Here is a 19,128-nt window from a genome sequence, read left to right as displayed (position 1 = left end):
ATATCAGAGCAGCTTTCGTGCAGTCTTCTGACCTTCGTAATTTCTTTCTGTGGGGTACTTGAAGCACCATGTGTACCTGCTGATCTGCCAGCTGCTGTTCAGTCTATCGCACCGGGATGCTGACCAATGTTTGGGAGGATAAGCTGGATTTCTGCCGTGTGACAAATGGTGCTCACATTGAACACTTACAAGGTACGGAATGAAAACTCGTAGAGTACATCTCAAGTAAGAGGAATTAAACGACTTTGAAACCCCGATGGTCATTTAGGGGCACGATGTAATATTATAATAAATACAGTGAAAAAAATAATATGGAGATGAGATAGGCTAATCGACATTTCCTAAACTGAAGCTCACAATATTTACCTAAAGAATAAAACTAGATATTTGTATGTTCGTACACAACGTAGTAGACATTGCAATCACTTGCTTTCCACACCTTCCCTTTGAGGCAATGTGGAATGGATTCTGCCAGTTTTCTTTTTTCTTTATTCGCGACTAATTTTTCTCATTCCCCTTCTTTTAAAGCCTTCTTTACTAAAATCGAGTGTTTTTATTACTTTTTCCAGTTTAACTCAAAGACTTTCGATGGAATTTAGATCTGGCGATGGAGGTGCAGTTTTCATTGCATTTAGACATGTAATGGTCATTATCTTGATGAAAAAAATATAACAATATCTTGCATCTATAGTTTCTCAGCAATGATTTTAATAATTTTTAGGCCCACGAAGAAATAATGTTCCATAGGCGTAATTATGCCTTCGATAAAATTAAATCTTCCCATTCCTGCTTAAGTACCAATGCCATCTTTAACAGATAGTTAGTTTGAAGTTTGTCTCAGGTTTTTCACCACATGTTCGTTTAGTCCACATTTATTATACTTGCTTTTATAAGCAAATGAAACTTTTTCCCAGAAATCAGAAACATTTTGTAATTAAATTATTTCATGACAATTCCATTAACAAGTTTCATTTTTCTACTACTTATTATGAGGCTCACTTTTGGTCACTTTTCCATGTAGGCCTAAGTTGTGTTTTCTTATTACCCTTTAGAGACAGTAGTGCAGTTCTTTTCTTATTGAATTTGGTATTCCCAAGAAACTAGTTCGATTAATTAAAATGTGTCTCAGTGAAACGTACAGCAGAGTTCGTATAGGTCAGTTTCTGTCAGATGCGTTTCCAATTCACTGTGGGCTAAAGCAAGGAGATGCACTATCACCTTTACTTTTTAACTTTGCTCTAGAGTATGCCATTAGGAAAGTCCAGGATAACAGAGAGAGTTGGAATTGAACGGGTTACATCAGCTTCTTGTCTATGCGGATGACGTGAACATGTTAGGAGAAAATCCACAAACGATTAGGGAAAACACGGGAATTTTACTGGAAGCAAGTAAATATATAGGTTTGGAAGTAAATCCCGAAAAGACAAAGTATATGATTATGTCTCGTGACCAGAATATTGTACGAAATGAAAATATAAAAATTGGAAATTTATCTTTTGAGGAGATGGAGAAGTTCAAATATCTGGGAGTAATAGTAACAAATATAAACGATACTCTGGAGGAAATTAAACACAGAATAAATATGGGAAATGCCTGTTATTATTCGGTTGAGAAACTTTTATCGTCCAGTCTGCTGTCGAAAAATCTGAAAGTTAGAATTTATAAAACAGTTATAAGTTATTACCGGTTGTTCTGTATGGTTGTGAAACTCGGACTCTCACTTTGAGAAAGGAACAGAGATTAAGGGTGTTTGAGAATAAGGTGCTTAGGAAAATATTTGGGGCTAAGAGGGATGAAGTTACAGGAGAATGGAGAAAGTTACACAATACAGAACTGCACGCATTGTATTCTTCACCTGACATAATTAGGAACATTAAATCCAGACGTTTGAGATGGGCAGGGCATGTAGTACGTATGGGGGAATCCAGAAATGCATATAGAGTGTTAGTTGGGAGGCCGGAGGGAAAAAGACCTTTAGGGAGGCCGAGACGTAGATGGGAAGATAATATTAAAATGGATTTGAGGTGGGATATGATGATAGAGAATGGATTAATCTTGCTCAGGATAGGGACCAATGGCGGGCTTATGTGAGGGCGGCAATGAACCTCCGGGTTCCTTAAAACCCAGTAAGTAAGTGCAGTTCATTTTATGAATCTTACAGCTTTACAGGCCTTTCATACCTCATTGTAAAATAATATCATTTTGAATATCCTCTCTCACTACTAATGAGGTTAATTGTTTTGTGCGAGATCGTGCGTATTTGCTTGCTTTCCGCACAAAACCAATACGCGGTAAGTGTGAAATACCACATTCAGTATTCCCAACGTAACACACATGACAATTTCCCTCTTCATACCGCTTAAGCGCCATATTCATTTTACTGCTTTAGGCTTTTAACATATTATTTTTAGAGACGTTTAACATAGTAATAATTATAAATTGGAAACTTACCACTGCAATTTCACCTAAATTGCACTGTTAATTATTGTTTTTAAATATTTGCAAAAATTAAGTAAACTCTACAACACCACAAAAGTTACTGCATTTGTAATGCAAGTAACATTAAGGAAGCCGTGAAAAAATCAACAAGATTCCAGATGCCGATGTTATTACTGCAATATGTTATATAAATAATATTGTTAAAATATTAAAATGAAAAATAAATCATTACATAACCTTACCGTTTGTTTTAAGTTCGCATTTATAGACTGGGGGAAAAAAGACAGACGTATATCACGGCCTGCTGGAATATAGTGAACACAGAAAACATTTTATAGCAACAATGTTGAAGAGAGATATTTTTGTTTTTAAAAGTTGCCGTCATTGAACAGAAACCAAGATGGAGATTTCATTGCAACTAATTAGAAATTCCTCTTTCAGGTATGTAATAAATGATCTTCGCACAAAATAATGTACGATACACGAGCGGTATGTTTGTTTTCATGTTCTCGGAAATTAAAAAAGCTCAACTACGTTTCGCTTTTTCAATCTTTTCCTCGAACATGAAAACATCAACATACCGCTCTTGTAACGCATATTACTATTACACTTTTGAATTATTAATATGCTGAACAGTTTCTCGATACTTGTGGATATTTTCTTGTCAGATTTTCCTTAATCAAACGACTGATGATAATCTAGATAGGCCAGGCATGCCCGCCGGACTCGGCGCTGCGCGGCGCGCATTTCTGTAGCACTCGTTCCAGCTGATCAACTCCTTCATTTCCACCCCAGCATTCAACTGCTCAGGTAGCTTGATAGCGTTGCAAAGGGTATAAAGACTGTAAAGAGAGATAATTTTTCGAGCACACAAACAACCATAAACGTAATTTAAGGAGGAATGGACTTCAATGTTTCTAATTCAAGAACATGGTGGTGATGCACGTTGTTTGGTTAGTAAGAAACACCTCTTTTGCAAGAAGAGCAGTTTGAAACTCCATTAGGATTTTCCCATCATGCGCCACAATACTTAAAACACAGTAAACTGCCAAGGAGAACAGAGGACTGTGTTGCTAACAGAATTGAGACCAACCGTAAGTTTGTAATATTTTAAAACTTAAATATTTTGGGTAATTGATAAGCACAGGAAGGCCATTTCGTAGTGCTTTAGCAATAACATCTTTAGCAAGACTTCCGGTTTCTGTTCCGTTCATGCTATTATAAAATACGATAGTTTGGTCCAGGGAGCATCCGTTTTTGGTGTAAAGATAAATTCGTTTGGCTTGTTTTTTAATTGCAATTACGAAATGGCGTTCCTGTTCTTAACATTTAATATATTTTGTCGTTTTCTAATGACTTAGCTGACCGTATGGAAATGCAGTAGGCCTATTACCGGTATTAACTAATTTGTATTATATGGTATACTTACTGGCTTTTAAGGAACCCGGAGGTTCATTGCCGCCCTCATATAAACCCGCCATTGGTCCCTATCCTGAGCAAGATTAATCCATTCTCTATCATATCCCACCTCCCTCAAATCCATTTTAATATTATCTTCCCATCTACGTCTCGGCCTCCCAACTAACACTCTATATGAATTTCTGGATTCGCCCATACGTGCTACATGCCCTGCCCATCTCAAACGTCTGGATTTAATGTTCCTAATTATGTCAGGTGAAGAATACAATGCGTGCAGTTGTGTTGTGTAACTTTCTCCATTCTCCTGTAACTTCATCCCTCTTAGCCCCAAATATTTTCCTAAGCACCTTATTCTCAAACACCCTTAATCTGTGTTCCTCTCTCAAAGTGAGAGTCCAAGTTTCACAACCATAAAGAACAACCGGTAATATAACTGATTGTATGGTATAAGGTAGAATAATATTGTTAGCGTATTTTTTGTTATTCTATATCGAATCCGATATTGAAGAAAATGAAGAGACTAACAAGTCTATTCGTGTTAGTTATGAATTAGGTTGGCTTGATGGCACTGATATCAATGCTAAGACTAGCAATTTGCTAATAGAATTTCATATGCTAAAACAATAATACTAAGTGAAAAATACCGACGTTATGGTGAAGGTTCTTCCAACGCTGCTATTAATAATATATGAGGACTACACGGCAAGAAGGATGAATAAGCATTCGAGAGCATGATGTTCCTTGTGCTTTTCTTGCGCGGAGGAAGTAACGGCAACCAAGGAGTTGTCCCCTACTCTACTACCCTACTACTTCTGTAGTAACCAGTAGCAAAGAGTTTGCAATGCATTAGTACTTTGTTATGATGTAATCATAGGGTCTATGTTATTTAATGCATACAATTTACAATAGGCTATTAATTAAACTTAATAACTATTACAGTAATACAATATATAAGAGAAGAGAATGAATGATCGATTTAAGGAAGAAAACCAAATAAATTGTTATAATATAGCGTAATAGCTATTTAAATCAAGCATTTAATGAGTATAAATTCTTAAGGGAAATATATTAATATGCTCTACGTTCTTTGATACAAACAATTAATGCATAATGTAATAAAGAGACATTAAATCCAGATGTTTGAGATGGGCAGGGCATGTAGCACGTATGGACGAATTCAGAAATGCATATAGAATGTTAGTTGGAAAGTCGGAGGCCGAGACGTAGATGGGAAGATAATATTAAAATGGATTTGAGGGAGGTGGGATATGATGATAGAGACTGGATTAATCTTGCTCAAGATAGGGATCAATGGCGGGCTTATGTGAGGGCGGCAATGAACATCCGGGTTCCTTAAAATCCAGTAAGTAAGTACCGGTAATAAAGAGACACTAGATACAGTCATAAAAAATAAATTCACATATAAAAACAAAAGTTTATTGACTGATGAAATTATAGGCTTACTTTCTCTTATGAGGGACACTTCTGAAATATTCATTTGCAGTAGATAAGAGTTAAAATCTGCTATGGACGAAATACCAGCGTGTTTGAAAGCATTCATTTCCTTGCATGGGATCTCTTACAAGCTCGTTCAGGTACTACAGAACTCTCTCAAGTCTACAGGTATGCCACCTAAAGAACAACGAGGCAAACATCATAATCATCACAACAAAAAACCTGACGATGTCTTCGAAAGTGTGCTCAACCACATTAAATCATTCAAGGGAAGGAAAAGCCATTACGGTCAGTCAAAAAGTGGTCGAATATATTTTCCCTACAATCTTAACATAAAAAATTATGAAATGTATATTTCACAAGGTCGTTCCGATGTGTCTTATGAATACTAAAGAAAGATTTTTAACACCTGATTTAACATATCATTTAGATATGCACGCCGTGACACTTGCAGTACGGGCTGTTCCATATGAAATCGGAAAAATTTCAGAAAATTTGACCTCGCATTTAAAAAAGAAAAGAAAGGTGTGTCTGTCATTGAAAGGCTTTCACTGGACAAGCCTAATGGTGGGTTAAAATATCCCCAACTAGTATTACTTTTCATTTTATAGAGCAGGGGTCGTCAGCACAGAGCACGCTGGGGCTAATCTCTCTTACCCGCGGAAAACGCAGTGCACTAGGGTGCGCTCCGTAGCTGCTAGCGGGTATGCTTTTTATCGACTGATTTGATAGAACATTTCCGCATGTAATACACTCGGGATATTGTTTATATTCATCGCCACGCCACGTAAAATCATATTGCAAGTACGATGAAAGAGTAATGGAACGGAGAAAAATTCTCTCCGGCGCCGGGATTTGAACCCGGGTTTTCAGCTCTACGTGCTGATGCTTTATCCACTAAGCCACACCGGATACCACCCCGGCGTCGGACAGAATTGTCTCAGATTAAGCTCCAACTCTTGGGTTCCCTCTAGTGGCCGCCCTCTGCACTACGTCATTGATGTCTATGAACGTAGGACAGAAGTCCACACATGTGCTGAGGTGCACTCGTTATGAGCGACTAGTTGGCCGGGATCCGACGGAATAAGCGCCTTCTTAAATCACGAAGTGATTTACGCATATCATGTATATTATTTTAATGTACCGAAGTACATATGATATTTCCATGCAGATATTCTGCGTCATCATACGATGAAAGAGTAATGGAACGGAGAAAAATTCTCTCCGGCGCCGGGATTTGAACCCGGGTTTTCAGCTCTGCGTGCTGATATCCACAAAGCCACACCGGATATCACCCCGGCGTCGGACAGAATTGTCTCAAATTAATCACCAACTCTTGGGTTCCCTCTAGTGGCCGCCCTCTGCACTACGTCATCCGGTGTGGCTTAGTGGATAAAGCATCAGCACGTAGAGCTGAAAACCCGGATTCAAATCCCGGCGCCGGAGAGAATTTTTCTCCATTCCATTACTCTTTCATCGTATGATGACGCAGAATATCTGCATGGAAATATCATATGTACTTCGGTACATTAAAATAATATACATATTGCAAGTATTCATCACTAAATTTACGAAACGGTAGTGCGTTTTTGTGAACCCTGGGGGGAATTTTCGCTCACATTTTTTGAATTAGCACTGCTGTCATCTAAAGCAGAACTTGATTCAATTGTATTTTTTTTTAATTAAACATTTGTCCATGATAAAATCTAAATAAAGCACTTTTGATGAAATAATCGCACTATCACCTGCTCACATGTATATACTGAAACTGACCAATATGATTTGACGGTTCTAAACTCTGTTTATTACTAAGTGGGAAGAGTAAACGAATTACTATGCATTGTTGCAGGTGTTCACTTTCATTCGAATTATCACCAGGAAGAAAAATTAAACTGAGCATTGTTAAAGGTGTTCACATTTCATTGGTAAAGTCTGTTCCAAAATAATATGCCACATAAAGGACTTCGTTGTAAATTAAAAAATGCATTGTAAAGAGATTTTTTGGATGGCATAAAATTTATTTTTCAATTTCAAAATTTCGCGACACACTCCATGGAGCTGCGCGACACACGGGTTGGGAACCCCTGAAATAATACTCGATGTAGTCTATATTATTAAGGGCGGTTATTTTTTCTAGCAGCAGGCGTCTAGCAGTCCAAAACCGACCCTGAGCAAGGAAACAATGATTAGAAATATCTTAGCTTGTATACTGTGTACTACATACTGTTAGAATTTCTTGGTAACTTAAGATTTTATTTTTTCATAAAATATTTTTCTTAGATGGGATATGGATAGTTTTCATTCGGGTTCTGTTATTATGAAATCGACTATCTCTTTTTTCTAAAAGTTGCCCCTTTTATAATTTGTCATTTAATAATAACTGAAAAGGGGAGGGGTGTTTATTTACCGAACCTACTTACTTACTTATTGGCATTTAAGGAATCCGGAGGTTCATTGCCGCCCTCACATAAGCCCGCCATTGCTCCCTATCTTGAGCAAGATTAATCCAGTCTCTACCATCATATCCCACCTCCCTCAAATCCATTTTAATATTATCTTCCCATCTACGTCTCGGCCTCCCCAAAGGTATTTTTCCCGCCGGCCTCCCAACTAACACTCTATATGCATTTCTGGATTCGCCCATACGTGCTACATGCCCTGCCCATCTCAAGCGTCTGGATTTAATGTTCCTAATTATGTCAGGTGAAGAATACAATGCGTGCAGTTCTGTGTTGTGTAACTGTCTCCATTCTCCTGTAGCTTCATCCCTCTTAGCCCCAAATATTTTCCTAAGAATCTTATTCTCAAACACCCTTAATCTCTGTTCCTTTCTCAAAGTGAGAGTCCAAGCTTCACAACCATATAGAACAACTGGTAATATAACTGTTTTATAAATTCTAACTTTCAGATTTTTTGACAGCAGACTAGATGACAAAAGCTTCTCAACCGAATAATAACAGGCATTTCCCATATTTATTCTGCGTTTAATTTCCTCCCGAGTGTCATTTATATTTGTTACTGTTGCTCCAAGATATTTGAATTTTTCCACCTCTTCGAAGGATAAATCTCCAATTTTTATATTTCCATTTCGTACAATATTCTGGTCACGAGACATAATCATATACTTTGTCTTTTCGGGATTTACTTCCAACCCTATCGCTTTACTTGTTTCAAGTAGAATTTCCGTGTTTTCCCTAATCGTTTGTGGATTTTCTCCTAACATATTCACGAAATCCGCATAGACAAGAAGCTGATGTAACCCGTTCAATTCCAAACCCTCTGTGTTATCCTGAACTTTCCTAATGGCATATTCTAGAGCGAAGTTAAAAAGTAGAGGTGACAATGCATCTTCCTGCTTCAGCCTGCAGTGAATTGGAAAAGCATCAGATATAAACTGGCCTATACGGACTCTGCTGTAAATTTCACTAAGACACATTTTAATTAATCGAACTAGTTTCTTGGGAATACCAAATTCAATAAGAATATCATATAAAGCTTCTCTCTTAACCGAGTCATACGCCTTTTTGAAATCTAGGAATAACTGAATAGAAAAGTACAGACTACAAACAAACAGTTTATTCATACTCCTAAACAAGGTTCTGAGAACTTAAGTTTGTGTTTATAAAAAAACCCGTGCAATCAACATGAAGTGTAAACATTTTACCTTAAAAAGGCCCCTTTGATTTTTGACCCAGACCTACTGCCCGGTTGGCTTTACGCAATGTCCGAGGAACCCTCCCATGTGATATATATCAACCTCCTTACAGATCGCACTGATCGCAGTCATTCGTGCAGCTTCATCTTGGAAGGTCGTCCCTTGACGTACGTAAGTAAAGCAACCTTTTACAAAATCGAATTCATTGTTCGTTGTAAACCATTTTACAGTATGTAGTATGCAATGCAGAAACGTCTCTTAAGCATTATGCACATGTACGAGTATAGGCCTAAATATACTGCATTGAAAGGAAATCAAAATTTACTGCACTGAAAGAACTTAACGCATTTCATATCGGAATGCATAAAAATTTTTAGAAGTTTAAACAATTTAACTCGTCAAATTATTCTACATGTCTTCCGTTGTCATTTGGTTATCTTAGGTAAATTGCACATTGATATTTACTTCTGTTGTAAACAATGCGTTTTCTGTGGATTGCTTTTTTCCTCTTCGAATTAATTGAATTGAATAGATCTGCATTATAGTAAACATAATATTCGAAGGGAGTAGTAGATTCTACATTGCTACGACGACTACTACTATAGTAGTAGCAGTAGCAGCAACTAATACTACTATTACTGCTACCATAATTAGTTAATTAGGCCGTGTCTCAAAGCTCAAGTCCATATTACACACTAGTGACTAGCAACTAGATGACTTGTAAACTACACACAAGGGAGCTTTGGACATTAAATAAATTTTATGCTTGAAACATGGCCTTCTTCATAGATTATTTTTCTAAAAACCATGACATCACGATGCAGCACTAAATTAAGAAGGCAGTGTCCTAATGCAGTTTCATTGCGAATTATGTGGAAGAGATAAGGAGTTAATATATCACAATAATGTTTAAAACATTGTACAGAAGGTACTAACAATGTCAATGTTCAAAGTTAACGTGTTATTCTACATTATATTTAAATTATTTCACTTTCAAAGCATTTTCAGATTTCATAACCCCAATTGCTGATGAGGTATCCATGTTTGTTTAGTGAACAAGTCATCAATTAAGGCCGTGTCTCAAAGCTCAAGTCCATACTACACACTAGTGACTAGCAACTAGGTGACTTGTAAACTACACACTAGGGAGCTTTGAACATGTATGCTTGAAACATGGCCTTCTTCATAGATTATTTTTCTGAAAACCATGACATTACGGTGCAGCACTAAATTAAGAAGGCAGTGTCCTAATGCAGTTTCATTACGAGTTATGTGGAAATGATAAGGGCTTAATATATTACAGTAATGTTTAAAACATTCTACAGAAGGTACTAACAATATGAGTGTTCAAAGTTAACGTGTTATTCTACATTATATTTACATTCTTTCACTTCCAAAGCATTTTCAGATTTCATAACCCCATTTGCTGATGAGGTATCCATGTTTGTTTAGTGAACAAGTCATCAATCAAGCAAGCATTTTCGTTGACTAGCTACTACGGACTTGATTGCTATGGACTATGTAGCTTTGGATCATGTCTTGTGACGTCACATCCGGCTATTTAGTCAACATTCTAGTTCACTTCAGCTGAAAATGTAGCTTTGAGACACGGCCTCAGACCAAGCATTTTCGTTTACTAGCTACTACGGACTTGATTGCTGTTCACTACGTAGCTTTGGATCATAACTTCTGACGTCATATCCGGCTATATAGTCAACAATCTAGTTCACTTCAGCTGAAAATGTAGCTTTGAGACACGGCCTTACTACTTAATTATTTTGACAACCGGTTAATTACCGGTTATTTTTGCTTGCCGGTTTAATCTGATAAACGATTATTTTTCTCAGTAATCGAACGACCTATTATTTTTAAAATATATACCGAATCAAGTCCACACCTTAGAGTAACGGCTAGCACGTCTGGCCGCGAAACCAAGTAGCCCGGATTCGATTCTCGCTCGGGGCAAGTTACCTGGTTGAGGGTTTTTCCGAGGTTTTCCCTCAACCCAATGTGAGCAAATGCTGGGTAACATCCGATGTTGGACTCCGGACTCATTTCAACGGCATTATCACCTTCATCTCATTCAGACACTAAATAACCAAAGATATTGATAAAGTGTTGTAAAATAACCTACTAAAATAAATAAGAACACCGAATCAAATGTATTTTAAGTTTATCTCAAATTCAATGCCAGTCGGATATCGTTTCTTCTTATTATTTTGTACTCTATGTAATCAATCTTATACACAACTTATCTCGTGAGCCATTCTTAGATGGCGTATTGGTTACTGCTTTACTTACTTAATTTGTCATTGGCAAAATGAGATTCGAATTCGAATCAATGTCAATAATATACGCCTATCTTAACAGCTGACTTTCTCTGATTGGCTTGTACGGAGCTATTATTATCATAGGTCCCAGAAAAGAGCAGCTGACCGGCAGCCGCGACCTGCGTGGTTTCCGGCGAGCGCATATCCATTTTTCCGGCGCTTCTTCAACAATAAATGTTCGATAATTTGGACTTACCATGCTCACAGTTGTTGCTGAAAATGGCCCACATTTGCCGCCACACACAACTGACTTCTTCTGATGAACGTATGAACAACTCTCTGGATTTCTTCTCGTTTATAGTATTTTAGTTCATCTATAGAATGAGGATTTTTTCCTATAAACCCTATCTTTTATGTTCCCCATAAATAAAAGTCACAGGGTATTATATCTGGACTTCGTGGAGGCCACAAATTATTACTGATTAGCCTCGTACCGAAAATACGCCTCAGTTCCCTCATTGACACGGCAGCTGTATGAGCAATGGCGGAATCTTATTGGAAGTAAACTGACAATCGTTCCGCATAAGAACACTACGCTTTCTGCTTGATTTTCGATCCTTTTAGTGAGTCGTCTAATTGTTTTGGCAGAAGGCACAGGTCTGTTTGGAAACTTTATTCGAAATTTTCATCTTGTTTTCGCACACGACCTTCTGCCTTTTATGTATATATTGTACATATACACACGTTCACACAGTGAGACTTTTTGCTAGGTATTACCTAAATACACAATAATCACTCAACTTTATACACTAACGTTGTACAAATTGAAGAATTGAGAGTTTCATTACACGACTTCTAAGCACACTGAATACCATATGGCTACTGGAGGTCGATTGCGCGGGAGAAACGGTTACGTGCGCGCAAACCACGCAGGGCTGCTGTTTTATAGCACCTTTGATAATAATAACTCTATATATCTGCGGGTATTGGAGCATTTCAAACTGCGAGAAACTTTTTTTCTTCTAATGGCATAAGTTGTTGATGTTGTTATATCATTGTATCATTTCATTAGATCTCTAGCTCCTAAATAGCGATCACTTTCAGAGATGGACTTCAGGGATGAACATTGTTGTAATGTCCTCTGTTTATACGGCTAGAAAATTTGACTTCAGCAATTATTGGTTGTAGGAGAATAGATTTTCCTACAAAATGTATCATAATCAAGATTATTATTGTAAAAATTATGCAATTTGTGTTATTTTTTTATTTAGGCCTATCTGACCTATAACCCTAATGTGAGTAAAATAATTAATGAGAGTGAAGAATGGGTAGAACAGAGAATAATTCTCTCCAGCACCGGGACTCGAACCCGGGTTTTCAGCTCTACGTGCTGACGCTTTATCCACTAAGCCACACCGGATTCCAATTCCGATGCCGGATTGAATCCCTCTCACAAGGAGAGGACACGCTCTGTATATCACAGAATTAAATAAGATTTTGTGACATGAAAGTATGAGACGTACTGTTTAAAGTCATACTCGGTATGGGAGGCCAATGACCCTTCGTTTTGAAAATATAGGCTATTGTTTGTGACATACTTCCGTTAGGTGTCTAATAGGAAAACATTGGACTGTGTAACGGCGTAGCTCATATGGTTGGATGCTTAGTTGTCATCCAGGCAACTTGAGTTCGAATCCTAATGCCTTCTCATTTTTTAAAGCTTGATATTATTATTATTATTATTATTATTATTATTATTATTATTATTATTATTATTATTATTATTATTATTGTTAATTTTTAAAATTTTTTATTCACTTTCAATTGTCAGCTCCTATATTCAAAGCCATGTTGAAATATGCGTGGTATGCATCAAAATTAATAAACGAATGAGAAGTGTTCGTGAATGTGAATGATATCTGTTTCGCAGTAGAAGTGCGGAAAAATGTGTGTGACTGTGGACAACCTTCTTTCATTTGCTGTGCATGGTGCAGGAAATATGTATGTTTTGTGTGTTCTTATGACATTTATCATAATGAATCGGGACACAATGAAGTGGAATAGCTGCTACAGAAACAGAACAGACACCAGTGACACATCTTACCTGCCTACATGAGCAATATTTCATTGTTTATCCTTTACAATACAATGTTAGTTAATTATAATTTGTTTAAAACATGATGAAGCGTTCAATACATTGAGAAATATGATATATATAAATAGATAACTGTGATCACAATATTAATCATTATTAAAAGAAAACAAATATAGGACCAGTTAAGATTCGAACTTAGGTTGCCTGGATAACAACTCAGCATCCAACCATATGGCTACGCTGTTACACATTCTAATGCTTCCCTATTGAGCACCTAACGGAAGTATGTCACAAACAATAGCCAATATTTCCAAAACGAGGGATCATTGGCCACCCATACCAGGTATGACTTTAAACAGTACGTCTTGTACTTTCATCTCACACAATCTTATTCCATTCGGTGATATACAGAGCGTGTCCTCTCCTTGTCAGTTTAAGTTCTACCGCTCTTGTCCCCCTTTGGTGGACTATCCTCCTGTACTGTCACAGAATATGTGATAGTGGCACAATGTCCAACACATTATGTACAGAGGTGCACTCATTACGAGCGAGTAAGTGGCCGGGGTCCGACGGAACAAGGCGCCGTCTTGAATCACGAAGTGATTACTTATGCTTATTAAGTAAAATCTACAAACCGGGACATTTAGCTAATTTCGATTTTAAAGGAGTCGCTCTGAAAACTCTTACCGCCCCGCAAAAGTCCATCGCTTTCGGCCAGAATCGAGCCCTTCCCCACTTTTGGATCCTATGGAAAGCATGAAAGCAAGATAGAGCATGATTTGATTACTGAGGACGACAGTAGGACCACTGAAGTTCATTTCTGGACTTTCGAGCTAACATGATTATACGAACACGCGATAGGGTTCCGAGACTTAAAAGACGCACTTGGAAAAATCTTGTACTGTTTTTATGTGAAACATGTCTTAGTGAGGGCCGCCGAGAAGGGGGGGCAAAGGGGGCGAGTGCATATGGGCCCGTGAGCAATAAGGGCCCGTCAGATTGAGTCTGATTACCTTTTATTATCACGAATAATTATTCGTAGATACATACGGGTACTATAAAATTTTGTAAGAACATTTGTTACATAAATTTGACATATTGACTCAACAATAGTAGAATTAATACAAATTACCACTTCATATATAAATATTTGACTTTTATACAATAGAATATCGGTTTCCCGCATTAACGTTCACCGACACGACAATTGAGGCCCCCAGCATTTGCCTGAAGTATGTTCCCGTCGCTTGTACTGAACACGTTCAATTATTTATTGGCTTGTCCTTTTTAACTACCAAATCCCCGCTGGCCCACCACAATATGCTAGTGTACTCTCCAAACCGAAGTCGCAGGATACGTTTCTTTTTCAGTACATTGTATGTTTCGAGTCGAAACGTTTGTCTTTTCTTTGTCGTTTGTCTAGTAAATTCTGTTCATTAGTGTTACTGGTTATAGTTTAACTGCACAATGGACAAGTACAGGCATAAGTCGGGAGCTAAGAAGCACAAGGAGAGACAGAAAAAATTGGAAGATATTAATATGGGTGCTAGACTGCGTGAAAAATATTATGAAGATATTAATAAAGAGATCAGTGATGAGCCGAAATATTTAAAATCAATTCATGCCTCTAATTTAGGGCCAACCCCACTGAAACCTATGAATCTCCTAAAAAGGCTAAGGGAATTAAAACTGGACAGTTTATTTCCAAATATTTGTATAATCATTAGAATATTCTACACAATTCCTGTGACAGTTGCTGATGCTGAAAGATCCTTAAGCAAAATGAAGGAAATAAAAAATGTATTCAGATAAACAATGTGTCAAGAACGACTGAGTAACCTTGGCTCCTTAGTCTGGAGAGCGATCTTGCTAAGTCCTTAAATTTTGATAACATAATTGATGATTTTGCATCAGTGAAGTCAAGGAGAGTTGTTTGTTGACGTTGGACTGCAAGTTAGAAAATACAGGTGTTTAAGAATAATGTTTTATGAATATAATATATTGTGCTAATATGAAGTTTGGCTAAAAGTTTTCAACGTAATAAAAGTGTATATTTTTAAGTTATCTTTTATTTATTTTGCAAATAATCATTATGATTAGAATAACTGGTAACTTGTAATTGTTACTTTTTTCAACGGGGGTCCGAGTACAGTATTGCATAGGGGCCCATAAATTCTGTCGGCGGCCCTATGTCTTACAATATAAAAGTTGACGCATTTTTTATTGTTTTGATAGGTGACCTATTTGCCTTAGTACAATTTAGAACTCGTGAAAACGTTACGTAAGAAAGATCTCAAATAAGGAAATTGCTCACGAATAAATGCTTCGTGGCCTTCACAAGTCCAAATAGCCTACTTCACAAAGGATATTGTAACCTTGTCATTATCCACATATGGATTTCAAAGCCTTCGTTCATACAACCTATTATAGTATATTTGCCCAGAGACATCAGCAGTCTTCCTACTCATTGGAATTGATATCACATCTTAAAGTGGAACTGTCCAGAGTAGCTCCATCTTGAAAATATTGTAGTCAACATTTCACAACTTGCAGGTAGAGCACGTGGTAATAGGAATGCGAGTTGAAATTTCTATTTCAAATAATGGCTTAAAAAGTGTCACCTCTACTTTTTAACTTCGCTCTAGAATATGCCATTAGGAAAGTTCAGGGTAACACAGAGGGTTTGGAATTGAACGGGTTACATCAGCTTCTTGTCTATGCGGATGACGTGAATATGTTAGGAGAAAATACACAAACGATTAGGGAAAACGCGGAAATTCTAGTTGAAGCAAGTAAAGGCTGGTTTACAATAAACAGCAAACGACAACAAAAACGAGAACGGAAATAATGTTAAAATGAATGTATTTAAATGTGAGCATTCACAATAGTTAATTGTGAATACTTGTATTTAAATGCATTTATTTTAACAATATTTCCGTTCTCGTTCTCGTTGTCGTTTTTGTTCCTGGTTTATTGTGAATCAGCCTTAAAGCGATAGGGTTGGAAGTAAATCCCGAAAAGACTAAGTATATGATTATGTCTCGTGACCAGAATATTGTACGAAATGGAAATATAAAAATTGGAGATTTATCCTTCGAAGAGGTGGAAAAATTCAAATATCTTGGAGCAACAGTAACAAATATAAATGACACTCCGGAGGAAATTAAACACAGAATAAATATGGGAAATGCCTGTTATTATTCGGTTGAGAAACTTTTGTCATCCAGTCTGCTGTCAAAAAATCTAAAAAATTTGAATTTATAAAACAGTTATATTACCGGTTGTTCTGTATGGTTGTGAAACTTGGACTCTCACTTTGAGAAAGGAACAGAGATTAAGGGTGTTTGAGAATAAGGTTCTTAGGAAAATATTTGGGGCTAAGCGGGATGAAGTTACAGGAGAATGGAGAAAGTTACACAACACAGAACTGCACGCATTGTATTCTTCACCTGACATAATTAGGAACATTAAATCCAGACGTTTGAGATGGGCAGGGCATGTAGCACCTATGGGCGAATCCAGAAATGCATATAGAGTGTTAGTTGGGAGGCCGGAGGGAAAAAGACCATTTGGGAGGCCGAGACGTAGATGGGAAGATAAATTAAAATGGATTTGAGGGAGGTGGGATATGATGATAGAGACTGGATTAATCTTGCACGGGATAGGGACCGATGGCGGGCTTAAAGCCAGTTCCTTAAAAATAAGTAAGTAAGTAAGTAAGTCTTAAAAAGTAGGATGCAATTTATTTCCACATGAGTTCTGATTCTCCTCATAATTCATGTAGATTTTATGGACATTATTTTTTTGTGATTCTTTCCTCATTGGCCAATTCAGTGCCACGAGCGGTAGGCCTAGCAGCACGAACAAGTAACAGGCCGCCATAATTTCGATTTTCCTCTGTATATTATATTCTCGCAAATTATGAACAAATTCTAGTGTACTATTGCCTTTCCTATTTTTCCTTGAAGGTGCAAGAGTACCATATTTTCAATAAAGTATACATGAGGCACTACATAAACTACGAATTCATAGTTGATAATAAACAAACCGTTTAAAATATTACGCTATTACGCTACATTTCCCATGATTCTTAGCAATAGTCTATTAAAATTCACTCCTGTAAAGATATTCATTAAAATTAGAGAACACAATTGTTTTGATGCAAGAAGCAGGCTTTTCTAATGGCCACAGCTGTACTGCTTGGAGCATCAGCAACTGGCTTGGCATTATTTCTCTCGGCAATAAAAACTCGTTCAACCTTCGTTTCTTTTTTACAAAATATAAAACAAGTTCCTATAGTTTTGTTCTGTTGGTTCGTAGTACATAGAGCAAAGTACTTTTCCACATGCACACGCAAAGAAAGTGAGTTGAGAGTTCACAAGCTTCCTTAATCTCGGTTTTTCTAATTGGTTATTTTACGACGCTTTATCAACTGCTATGGTTATCTAGCGTCTGAGTGAGATGGTGATATAAGATGGTGATAATGCCAGTGAAATGAGTTCAGGGTCCAGCGCCGAAAGTTTCCCGGCATTTGATCTTAATGGGTTGAGGGAAAACCCCGGAGAAACCTCACCTAGGTAACTCGTCGCAACCAGAACTTGAACCAGGCCCGCTTGTTTCACCTTCAGGCATGCTAACCGTTACTCTATAGCGGTAGACCTTAATCTTGGGGGGGGGGAGACAAATAGTAGTTAACATTACACTTCGACATACTGGGCCTAGAATAATTCTAGACTTTTTGTCCAATGGACTAACGAATCGAAGTTATAAGATAAATGTATAGCGATACACCAGATAATGCAGAGATAGGTTTATAATATTTGCATTGTGTATGTGTATGTATTTTTTTATTTTAGTAGGTTATTTTATGACGCTTTATCAACAGCTTAGGTTATTTAGCGTCTGAATGAGATGAAGGTGATAATGCCGATGAAATGAGTCCGGGGTCCAGCACCGAAAGTTACCCAGCATTTGCTCATATTGGGTTGAGGGAAAACCCCGAAACAACCTCAACCAAGTAACTTGCCCCGACCGGGAATCGAACCCGGGCCACCTGGTTTCGCGGCCAGACGCGCTGACCGTTACTCCACAGGTGTGGACTGTGTATGTATTTATTCACACTGCAAATGGGTGGCAGTGGTAACTAATTACACTCAATAATGACAATTAATAATAAACACAACTAATAAAAACAATAATTAATAATATAATAATAATAATAATAATAATAATAATAATAATAATAATAACAAGGAGCATCCTAAATTAAATGAAGCATGGTCACTTAAAATAACATTTAAAGTAAATCTAATTTGTATCTTAACCCTAAGTTCGAACTAAAACCCACGAGTGTGACAAGTTCATACCTGCACAAGTACCTTTCGGCACTACGCATTTCGCTGTCAACTGACTCACTGCACTGGTTCCACCTGATTTCACAAACACTTCTAAACATTTCACTGTTCAAATACATTGCACAGCCACTTCACTGACATCAACACACTTCACTGACACCAACACACTTCACTTACACAATAGACTTCACTGACACTACACACTTCACTGACACAACACACTTCCTCACTGATAGAACACTTCAAATAACAAGATATCAATTACACCCTTTAAGCAGTGTGTATAATATACTACCGTCTATTAGTAAAGTCCTTAAGCCTATTTTTAAATACATTTTTGGTTTGTATCGGTATGATAATGATGGCTAATGGTAAATGGCACAGAAATATTAGGATAGCCATGGGAATAAGGTTGGGTAGCAACGAAATGCAATTGGAGTT

At 37.2% G+C, this 19,128-nt stretch overlaps 1 protein-coding gene across 3 annotated transcripts in view; it reads left to right on the top strand.

The window, feature by feature from the left end:
- The first annotated feature begins 101 nt into the window (after positions 1 to 101).
- LOC138709503 (actin depolymerising venom protein gelsolin 1-like) overlaps positions 102 to 19,128 on the top strand; it is a 60,356-nt gene continuing 41,329 nt past the window's right edge. For 2 of the 3 annotated variants that reach the window (XM_069840316.1, XM_069840315.1), the window contains exons 1-2: positions 102 to 192; positions 9,081 to 9,135. In XM_069840316.1, the coding sequence (XP_069696417.1) occupies positions 117 to 192; positions 9,081 to 9,135 (131 nt within the window). In that variant the 5' untranslated portion in view covers positions 102 to 116. Of the gene's footprint in view, positions 193 to 9,062; positions 9,140 to 19,128 lie in introns of those variants that run through there. The other variant, XM_069840317.1, reaches the window with a different exon arrangement.

Source organism: Periplaneta americana, chromosome 11 (genome assembly GCF_040183065.1).
Source record: "Periplaneta americana isolate PAMFEO1 chromosome 11, P.americana_PAMFEO1_priV1, whole genome shotgun sequence".
Classification (NCBI taxonomy): Eukaryota; Metazoa; Arthropoda; class Insecta; order Blattodea; family Blattidae; genus Periplaneta; species Periplaneta americana.
The sequence above is the reverse complement of the archived record's forward strand: the minus strand, read 5'-3'. Positions and strand labels throughout refer to the sequence as shown.